General features: G+C 43.8%; 1 protein-coding gene across 1 annotated transcript; it reads left to right on the forward strand.

The window, feature by feature from the left end:
- Nucleotides 1-6,755: 6,755 nt before the first annotated feature.
- Nucleotides 6,756-11,186, forward strand: LOC146756434 (obscurin-like). Its single transcript, XM_085524393.1, has 3 exons — nt 6,756-6,762; nt 9,905-10,171; nt 10,382-11,186. Exons 1-3 carry the CDS (start codon nt 6,756-6,758, stop codon nt 10,687-10,689), a joined length of 582 nt encoding a protein of 193 aa, XP_085380519.1. The 3' UTR covers nt 10,690-11,186.

The raw sequence follows: 11,186 nt of genomic DNA on the forward strand, positions 1-11,186 counted from the left end.
CTGAGGTGCTGTAAGCACAGCTATTAGCTCATAGTACAAGTAAAGCACTGTCAGGTCAAGCCTGGAGGAGTAATGCGTGTCTCTGACATGTTCCTGTTCAGGGTGGAGCTGGAGGGTAAAATAACACAAGAAATTGTCATTGAAATTCAATATCTGTGAAATTCAGCTGGCTGCATTCACAGAACCTGGCGTTCAGATCTGTTTTCTGGTTTCTATCTTGAGCCTGTTTTCCATAACCCAGTCCTCATTTATGAACCGAAGCTCTACTGAAAGCCTTTCGCTGTGTATGCTCATGCTGCAGTGCAGCGCTTGTGACCTTTAACAGCACATTCACGTTCCTCTGATCACAGAATCCATAAGGTTGATTAAGACCCTCTAGTCCGACTGCTCACCCATCTCCACCATGATGCTCACCATCAGCTAGCTAAAAACTCAGCAGAGATGATAGATCAAGCACAACACTGGATTTGGGATGGCTAGAGATTCCTAAGATATTGAAGGATTGCTTGCAGGTGGTGTTGGCTCAGGTATTCACCCTGCATCCCACCTGCTGTTCTGTTTGGTTGAGAATCATGCATTCTGCAATTTCACTTTGTAATTCAAAGCCCCTGGCTTTATCTGTTGAAAAACTGATCTAAAACAAGCCAAGAAGACTCCGTTGGAACTGGTTGATGCAGAACAAAGGCATCCCCAAAGGACAAGTTGCACTGTTTGATCAACATTATTGGATGAGAGCTAAGCTAAGATTTTAAAAGTTCTGGGGCTGTCTCTGAGCATCAAATACAGAGGAAGCCTGCATGATTCCCTGAGAATGGATACCTCCTACTTTGGTGTAGGGTGAAGGGAACACTAGCAGTAACTCCTATCACAAAATGTCACGTGGCTCAGACAAAAAAGCCATCAAGAGGGCTTAATTAGGAACACCAAATGGTCAGGGCAGGGAAGTAATCGATCTATGTGATACTGATTGATGCTATTAGTTCTAAACAGCTTGACTCTAGAGGGACCGTTCTTCTTTGGTCACCTAGTTTTAAAAGAATAGATGGCTCCTGTCTATTACAATTTTTAACTCATTATTTGTTCACTGATGCCATAAATGTGCCTGGCATAGCAATTGGCCTTGGTATGTTCAGTGACTGAAAGCAACAGTTGTTGCTCTAAGAAATGCAATACTAAGCTAGGTCTGCCTGTAGCTGACAGCCATCAGGTTGCTCCTCAGGCAGGTTCTGTCTGGATGGAATGAAGGGCATGAAATACTGATGTGCTCATCAAACGCTGCTTGTTAGCTTAGAGAAAAGGTGTTGAATAGGTTTGTTCGTGTGTTGCAAACACGTTACTTAGCTGCCTTCATTTTAGCTTCAGAAGAACACGTGCAGAATACGGAAGTGATTAAAAGAAATAAGAACTGTCTGCATAGAACTTACTGTTTCCTTACACAGGAGAATCAAGCAGACGTTTGTATGTGAGTACCTCCAGAGGTGAAACTCGATCGCCCAAATGTAATGAGCAGAGACATTACAATCAGTTCTAACTGTATTTTCATGCTGTGCTGAATAAGCCTGAGTCAGGATGTAAACCACTTTCTCTTTTTTTCTTCAGATGAAGCCATTAATGTTGTCAACAAGCCCAAAACGACTCCAGAAATATCAGTCAGTCCTTCTGAAGACCTGGAGCTGGTGTGTGAGGTGTCAGCTGCAAGCGGAGCTGTCGTATGGAAGAAAGATGAAACAGAGGTGAAGCAGGACCAGAGGACAACCATCATCTCCCAGGGGACGCACCGCAACCTCATGGTGAAAAATGTGACCCTGAAAGACCAAGGGAGCTACAGCTGTGAAACAAAAGATGACAAAGCAACATTCCAAGTGAAAGTCAGAGGTGAGAAAATGCTTGGAATCCCAGAGATAAAGGAACGCTTTGTTTTGTGTGTCTTGCATTTGGAGGGTCAACTTTCGGCCTCTCTGGTGCAAAACGTTTTGGCTATAGGACGTTCTTTGTCATCTAGTGTCATCTAGTCAGCAAAACTTTTCTACATGTGCTTTTCCATCCAGGAATGAATTACTGCCACAAACCATAGGCAAGGAGGGTAACTTGTGCAGCTCTTGTAGTCAGCTGGTGTCTGCAGGGTTACAGTGCAAGAGCACACCAGGCATGCAAGGAGTGAGAAAAGGGGAGGTGTTTGAAGAGATCTGGTTACAAAATTTGAATGACACAATTAGGTGGATAATGCCAATAATCAGACTGATAAATGGCCTGGGTTGCAAAGGCCCACAGTGCTCATCCAGTTCCAACCCCCTTCTTCCCATGTGCAGGGTTCCAACCAGCAGCCCAGGCTGCCCAGAACTACATCCAGCCTGGCCTTGAATGCCTGCAGGGATGGAGCATCCACAGTCTCCTTGGGCAACCTGTTCTAGAGGGCCGTTCCCTTCTGATTTACTGGAAATTTAGAGAGACATGAGAAGAAAAAAAGAGAAGGGAGGAGGTTCAGCAGTGCATGCAGGTGTTCTAAATCTCATGTCCAAATCTGCTATCAGACTGCGAAATGTTTAGCTTTGTGATATGATATGATATGATATGATATGATATGATATGATATGATATGATATGATATGATATGATATGCCTATCATTTCCCAAGGCAAAATAGAGGGGAAAGTATTTTCCTGTCTTAATGAGGCATCACGATGCTCCCTGTGAAGGGCAAGTGTAGTGAAAACAGGGAACTGGAGTAAGCTCTGCAGCAGACTACAGCAAAACAACGTGACTGTTGTGATGTCCCTGCAGAGAAAGAAGATGTGTTTACAAACAAGGACCAGGTACAAAAGGATGTGAAGGTTGTACTGACTCAAAATGCCACGCTGAGCTGCGAGGTGGCCCAGGAGAAGACGGAGGTGAAGTGGTACAAAGAGGGGAAACTGATCACCTGGAGCAAGAAGTTCAAGGCTGAGTCAGAGGGCAAACAGCGTCGGCTGGTGGTGAGCCAGGTGGAGAAGAAAGATGCAGGGGAGTACAGCTGCGAGGCTGCTGGCCAGAAACTCACCTTCAAGATTCATGTCACAGGTGAGACAGGTGTTGTCTGAAATACAGCAGAGAACAGTAAAGTAAAATCTAGTTTCTATTATACAGTGATCCAGGTGCAGTAGTCTGTGCTGAGGTTTTTTCCCTAGACTTGATTGCCTGGGTTTGTAGAAAGTATTTGGTTTTAGTATGGCACAAAGACCTGTTTCAGTCTGTCTGTAGAAAAATAATTACTGATATATGTACAATGGAAGCAATATTCAAGATATTATTCAAACCTCTCCTGTGCCTGAGATCCCAAACTGTAATTCTTGTTCACCGAAACATTTGACTGAGATAAGTATGTGCAGTGAGGCTGGAGTGCATGTTGTGCGTGCAGCCTTTCATGGCAGGAGAAGCAGGAACTTCTCCTAGTAGTACACTGCCTTTTTACTATGCCTTTATGTTGGAGGCTGCATCTGGATAGGCGAGTCTGCTACTCACAGTAAGAGACCTGGCAGAGCTGACTATTCCCAGAGCTCAAAGTAAGATAGATATCTGCAAATCACACACAAAGAAGAAAGGACTGCGTTGGTGAGCATATTTCCTTTGTGCCTTTGACAGTCACAGTTGTGGCAATGGTAGAGGCCATGAGGAGTCTGTTCAGGAAGCCAGGAGTACTGTTCTGGGTCATGAAAAGGCAGCCAGTGGTTTGACTGTCATCAATTTATAAGCAATGAGCCGATAATGTTCCAATTAGAAACTTTTATTAATTGTAGCGGGTAAAACAAAAAGGCAATTCAGCGCTGGGCGACAGGGGAATCCTCGTTCCTCCAACTGCCGCACCTTCCCGTCCCTTGCAACTTCTTTTGTAAGGTCCATCCCGAGTGTATTGTCCTTTAATTGGTCGGTCGTGATCGTGCCACTTGGTGTGTCGTTCCTTGGTTGGTCCTTCCGTGAATCTTTGTATCCATCGGGGCGCGCTTTGCCTGTAACTATGCAGAGTACACAATCTACCCATAAAATTAGAGTGTTCTGCAACCCTTGTGGCCTCCATATTCCACCATCACATCCCGGTCCTAATGAACAAGCACTCCACCACAATGCTACCACATCCCGGTCTTAATGAGCAAACATTTTATCACATTGACTATCACATGTTTATGTGTTTTGATGTTTCACAGTGGGTCTTAAGTAAAAGGAACTCAGGTTTTGGTTGCCTGCAGGTCAGATGTTCTTTTGGGTTCAATATGTTTGCATAGTGACTTGCAACCATGGGACTGGTGTTCAAGGACCCTCTTGGTTCCTTCAGTTCCTAGGTTCTTTCTTGCCTAGATTTGACACTTAGTTTCAACAGAAGAGCTGATATTCTCTAGTGAAGGCTATTAATTTGGGCGCCGGTGGTAACCTAAACCTGTTCCAACCTGTACATAAAACCTGCAAGATGGTCTCATTTCAGTCTCTCAGTCAATACTTTTTCTTTTCTTCCCTCAGAGCCAAAACCTGTGTTTATAAACCAGGAGCAGGTGCAGAAAGAGGTGAGTGCTGCCCTGGCAGCAAGTGCCTCCCTCAGCTGTGAAGTAGCACAGGATCCAAGCGAAGTAAAATGGTACAAGGATGGAAGACTGCTTGACTCCTCCAGAAAGTTCAGAATGGAATCTGTGGGCAAAACACGGCGTCTGGTTGTGGAGCAGCTGGAGAAGAAAGGTGCTGGAGAATACATCTGCGAGGCTGCTGTCCAGAAGATGACCTTCAAGTTGGAAACAACTGGTGAGCATTCGCTTTGGGAGCACTAAGCAGCTGTTTATGTGGCTTAGAGGAAGAGGAAGTGAGCCATGGCAAAGGGAAGGTGGTGTGGCGCAGGAATGCAGTTGAGATCAAACCCAGCAAACGTTTCCAGATTGATGAGGAAGGGGTCAGAAGAACCCTGACAATAACACGGATCCGGGCTGAGGATGAGGGAGAGTACTTCTGTGAGTCCAGAGATGACAAGAGCAGCATTACCATCACCCCCAAAGGTATGTCTCTGGAAATGAAGGCTGACGGTGTGGAAGGATCCTTGCCTTCCCTCATCAGCCATTACAACACTTCAAAGCTGAGTTTAATTGTGTGTTTATGCTGTTCTCTGTGTTAACAACCAAGTACAAAACTTCTTTCTCTCAAAATAACTGTGGAACAACTGCTTCTGAAGAGCACAGCAGTTAAGTGGGCAAATCAGCCTTCAAGGCTGGAATTAAGCATCCCAAATGTAAGATGGGATTTTTTTTGCCCCTTCTTTGCCTCTTTTCTTCTTGCATCTTTGTAGATGCAAGGAGGATCTCCTCTACAGGCAGGAGATGTGAGTGTGAGTTATGGTGATCACGTACTGCGAGTCATAAAATCTGAAGCTTCCAATAAAATCATTGACTCTGTTGGCTCTTTGAAGGTGCTCAAACATAACATGATTGCAGGTTTTGAGTAAATGAAAGGCTCTTAGAAAGTGGAAGCAAACAATCTGTTCTCTGTGCGGAAATAATAGACCTAAATTGCAATTACAAAGATGCAAGTTCTACAACAAAAAATCTTTTTAATGGTTGGATAACTGGATAAGTCATTTGGAGGGGCTTTGAAGCCTTCAGTGTGGGTTTCAGAAAAGGTTAGTGAAATATGTGGGGCACAAAGAGCTGAGCATGTCCTGGAGCAATGGAGAAGGGCTGGATGATTTTTGCGGGTATTTTTAGCCATATAATTTTGTGTTCTGGTGGTGTCAGTACATTCCTTCGTACAACATGGACGGGTTGGTTTGTTGCATTGGTTCAGACTTTTGTACTAGGAGCTCAGCAGTGGTTAAAGCTCACACTTGTGCAAAGTAAGTAAACAAGCTCCTGCAATTCGTCTCTACTCTGTTTTAGCTGTGGATTAGCTTGACAGTTCCCTTCCATAAGCTTTATGGTTCCCTTCTGTAAGTCTACTTACACAGACTGAGTTGCTTAACTTGAAGTCTTGCTCCAGGATTTTGAGCATATTATTAGCAAAAATTATCACAAATAATTTCACCAACATTTCTCCCCACCCATCTGTAGTTTTCTTTTTTTTCACTGGAAGGTTTTACACTGAGAGATAGGGTGGGCATGTAGAAACAACCCCATTAATTCTGAAGAAGCTCTGATTTCTCTGACTGGCCTTTGTTTTGTGATTCTGCGTGCATGCCCTGTAGCTAAAGCCTGGATGTCTTCCCCAGCACCTTCAGTCCCCCATCCTTACTTAAGTTACTCCGTTGCAAATCTCTCTGCTAGTACAAGAGAGTTTTTATTTTACCCCTTCTGTGAGGCAGCAGCTGGATGAGAAGGGTGAGATGAGGGAGGACTAGGTTGTTTGGGTGGCTTTTTTTTTTTTTTTTTGTTTTGCCTAAGAGCCAACTGGGAATCAAAGATCCCAAAAATTGAAGACGAACTGTGCCATACTGAGCAGGGTTTGTCAAATCACTGGCATGCACTGTTAGGACATCTTCTTCATCAACATATTCCGGGCTGAGAGTTGTCACAAAATTCTGCTCTGTGTCCCAAAATGTGCACTTATCACTTGTATTGGCAGTTATGCCAATATTCTATTGGCAATTATGTTAGTAATGCATATAAGAATGTTATGCACTGGGCCATTGCCACCAGAGTATCCCTGATATATCAAGAGGATTGTTGTAACATTATTGTCCCTAACACAAGTAATGGTAATGTGCTCAGAACAATAGTTTTTTCTGTTATTAATTACAAGTTCTAGTGATCATGGAGAGTAGGCTCTGCCTTTCATTATACCTTATGCCAGATGCTCCTAGAGACCTCCTTCCCAACTAAATCCACATCCTTCTTTCTCCTTCTCAGAATTGCCTGTGAAAATCAGCAAACCATTGGCAGACATTAGCATCACTCAGAAGGACAGAGTCACTTTTGAGTGTGAGCTGTCCAGGCCCAAGGTGGACGTCAAGTGGTTCAAGGTATGGCATGTAATGGTATTTTCATTTCTGACTGCTCTGGAAATGAATGAGAGCATTTAATTACATTTCCAAGGGATGCGAGTCTGAGCTTTTGTTTTATAGCTTTTTCACTGCTCTCTTTTCTTTATGCTCTTTTACTTGCCCAGATCAGCACTCTTTGTTACTATGTCCTGAGTTCATTTATCAAGTTGTTTTGGGTTTCTTGTGAACTCCTGAGGTCTTGCTGCACAAAATATTGTCGGTTGGAGTACAGTCTTGAGCTTCAACTCTAACACAGAAATTCTCAGCCAGGATTTTGTAGCCTTGTTGTGAACTGGGTTTTAGGGTGAAATCTCAGTTTTCTTTGCACCTGGCAATGTGAGAATTTGCTCTGGCACTTTGTGTACCTCCCCGGTGCTCAGCTGTTCCTTCACTTTCTTGGGGATAACGTCATTTATTCAAGGTGATGTCCAAACGAGCTTGTTAACAGTCCTCCGCAGTGCTTTAAGCTGTCATAGGTCAGCCAGAATTTCTGCATGTTCTATAGCCATTCCTACATGTTGAAAACACTGCACTGTGCTTAAGCTTCAGCATATGTTCCAGTAAGCACAGTTCCATTAATTCTAGGGGAATGGGTGAATTAAGCATAGATCTAAAAGCTCCCTTTGCTCAGTGCAGAGATGGAAGGACTAATGGAGATCGGACTTGACATTTTCCCTTCTAGGATGGGAAGGAGCTCCGTCAAAGTAAAAAAGTGGGCATTACTTCCCAGGGAAATAAGAGAAGTCTCATTATTCACAAGTGGTGAACTCTCATTTTCTCTCTCAGTCTGCAACCAGGTTGGGTTGCTGTTTCAGTACTGGCTGTTTTATGCAGGAACTCTGCTCCTGAGGTTAATCCAAGTTGTATCCAGGCCCTTCAGAAGGAAAGGGAAATGGCAGCACAGAAATATGGTCTGATTCTGACATAAATTAGTGCAGAGCTGGAGAGTTAAAAGGGATTGTGTGATGTTCAAGGGGTTTTGAAGCAAAGATGTCCCCTAGGTAAGATTTGTGGCTGACATTCCCCATACACTGTGGGCACACAAGCTAAGGAGAGACTAGTGATGAGCATGCAGAGAAGCCAATGGTTCAGACAGGTTTGTAGTGACACGACATTGTAGAGTTCTGTCTAGTTCTCCTTGGCATAGTTTGGAAAATAAAGATGAGGTGATGGTGGTAACCAATATGGCTTCATCAAGGTCAAGCCATGCCTGACAAACTTGGTGGCCTTTCATGATGGAGTAACAGCATCAGTGGATAATGGGAGAGCAACTGACATCATCTACTTGGACTTGTGCAGAGCATTTGATCCCATCCTGCATGACATCCTGGTCACCAAAGTGGAGAAAAATGGTTTTGATGGATGGACCAGTTGCAGGATAGGGAACTGTCTGGATGGTCACACTCAGAGAGTTGCAGTCAATAGCTCAGTGTCCAGGTGGAGGGTGGTGTTGGGACCAGTGTTATTTAACATTTTTGTAGGCAACATGGACAGTGGAATCAAATGCAGCCTCAGCAAGTTTGCAGATGACACCAAGCTGAGCAGTGCTGTTTATGTGCTAGAGGGAAAGGATGCTACCCAGAGGGACCTGGACAGGCTGGAGAGGTGGGCCCTTGGCAGCCTCATGAACTTCAGTTTGGCCAATTACAAGGCCCTGCACCTGGGTCAGGGCAATCCTAAGCACAGGTACAGGTTTAGAGGAGAATGATTTGAGAGAAGCCTTGACCCTGAGGAGAAGAGTTGGTCTGGAGGGAGGTTTCCCTGCCTATAGCAGGGGGATTGGAACTAAATGACCTTAAAGATTCATTCAGTTCTATTGTTTTTCTACCCTTAATTTTGCTTAAAAGGTTTTAGAATAAATGAGATTCTGGTTTCCATGAAAACTGTTTGCAGGGAGCTCCACTGTAGCTAGTAAGTCTATCTTTAAGTTCAAGGGCAATAAAGCATTGACTGTGTTGAAGAGAGAAATGACTCAGAAATGGATAATGGTTTAGAATAAAACATAATCCTACTTATTTTCTGTGCAAATATGTGTAAGGAAAAGATATCCATTCCTTCTGTGAAACCTCCCAAGTGGTATCTACGTGGGGAAGTCTTACAGGCTGGCAGAAACTTGATTCTGCAGCATGAAGGCACCATCCACCGCATGAATATATCGAAAACCACCACTGATATGACAGGCACCATTCAGTTCTCAATTGGCAAATCCAAATCCACAGCCAATCTGCTCGTCAGAGGTAACATATCCTGGCTTGGTTTACATCATGAAGATGAAGAATTAATTAATGTACAGTCTTCCTTCACTGGGGTCTTTGAAATATTGTGTGTGTATCTGGAGGGTCTGCTCCATTTCCAGTTCAAAGTCGTTGGACACTAAATGAGACAGCTGCATCTCAGTAAAAGATCTGTTTGAATAGTTGTGATGTGCTTACTATTCAGATCTACAGAGCTGAGGTTTTGTCCTTGGCTATACCCAAGAAGTCTAATCAGGTGAAATTAATTGTATTTGTGAAGTAGACAAGTTTAAGTTTGGTACCACCTAAATTTGATGCAGTTTATCATTGATTTCATCTGAAAGAAACTTCCAGGCTTTTTATCTGCTGTTGTCCCCAGCGTAAGAGTCTCCGTTAGCATCCTAAAGTACTTGTTATATTTTCAACTCACTCTTATTTGAATAAAAGCCTCAATTTAATAAGCACAGAACAAGAGCTAGACCTTGCATTTGGTAGATAATATACAGTATTACTTTATAGAAATGTAGTCAATGGCATTCCCTATAGGCAGTCGTTTGTTTTATCTTTGGAGTGGTTCACAGAACCATTGTGAACATGAAATGAAATGGAATGGAATAGACGCAAGAGACTTTCCTCTTCTTCCAATTGTCCTCATCCTTTCTTCTCTTCCACCCCTGCTTTTCAGATTACCATATACAAATCACCAGGAAGTTGGAGGACAAGACAGCTTTGGAACGTCATTCTGTCATCCTGTCCTGTGACTTCAGGCCTTCTCCAAAGGTTGTGAAACAGTTCAAGGGCCACACGCCCATCGAACCCTCTGAGAAGTACAGGATCAAGAGGGATAAGCATTCAGCAGAGCTCCAGATTCTGAAGCTGAAGCCCGATGATGCTGGTGTGTACAAGTGCAAGGCAGGAATTGCAGAAACTGAGGCCACGCTGACAGCTGAAGGTATGAGCAGGGAGGGTGGCCTCTTCCATGTCCTATTTCACCTCAGATTTCTCTTCTTGAGGTTGATTTCTGACATTCTCTCCTGCTAACTTTATAAATGTATAATCTTCACTGAGAAAATTACACAGAGATCATCTAGTCCAACCACTCAACTGCTTCCCAACATGATTTATAGTAACAGTGGGAACAGTTCACATTTTTTCCCCACAGCCTGCAATGTAGAAGTGACGAAGCACCTGCAGGATGTGGAAATTGAAGAAGAGAGCTCTGCTGTCTTCTCCTGCGAGCTGTCCCATGATGACAAAAACGTGGAATGGTTCCTGAATGGCAACCTGCTTTACACCAACAATTACAATGACATCAAGAACGTTGGCAATTGCTGCACACTGACAATGAAGCAGGTTAAGCCTGAGGATGCTGGCACAGTGACAGTGAAGTCAGACAAGGTGTCAGAAAGCGCGTGCCTGAAGGTGATAGGTGGGTCTGATCACAGACCTCCTGGATGTAAGAAATGCTAAGGAGCTGCAGTTCATTCTATTGTGCAGCAATCCTGCTTCTAAAGCTCACCTCTCTGGGGTGACAAGTCATCAGGGGCTTTCTTCCAGTGGAAGGTTCCAATGCAGCAGATATCAACGAAGGAGGATGGTTTTGGTGTCCTGCCAAAGCATTCCATTGCTTTTGATCATCATTTTACTTAACACAAGGAGAGTTACAAGAGCAATTTCTTTTACTGCTTCATTAACATGCAGTGTCAATGCTGTTGTCTCCAAGGATTTATGACTGCAGGGAGAGATCATTCAGTGTGTGTTTTGCCTCTGGAATGACTAATGACCAGGCTGTGAGCAACCCGATCTAGCTGTGAATGTTCCTGTTTATTGCAGGGGAGCTGGGCTAGATGGCCTTTAAGGGTCTCTTCCAATTCTAAGGATACTGTGATTCTAATCTGCTCTCCCCAGCAATTAAGCTCTTTTACTCTATGCGCTCAGAGTTTGAAGGATTTCCTCTTTCTCCTTTC

The sequence above is a fragment of the Coturnix japonica genome, chromosome 27 (genome assembly GCF_054131305.1).
Source record: "Coturnix japonica strain WE chromosome 27, WE-NBRP24, whole genome shotgun sequence".
In the NCBI taxonomy this organism is placed as follows: domain Eukaryota; kingdom Metazoa; phylum Chordata; class Aves; order Galliformes; family Phasianidae; genus Coturnix; species Coturnix japonica.

Coding starts and splice junctions, on each gene's coding strand:
- LOC146756434 (XM_085524393.1), top strand. Junction 10,172..10,381: donor GGCCACGCTGACAGCTGAAG/GTATGAGCAGGG, acceptor TTTTCCCCACAG/CCTGCAATGTAGAAGTGACG.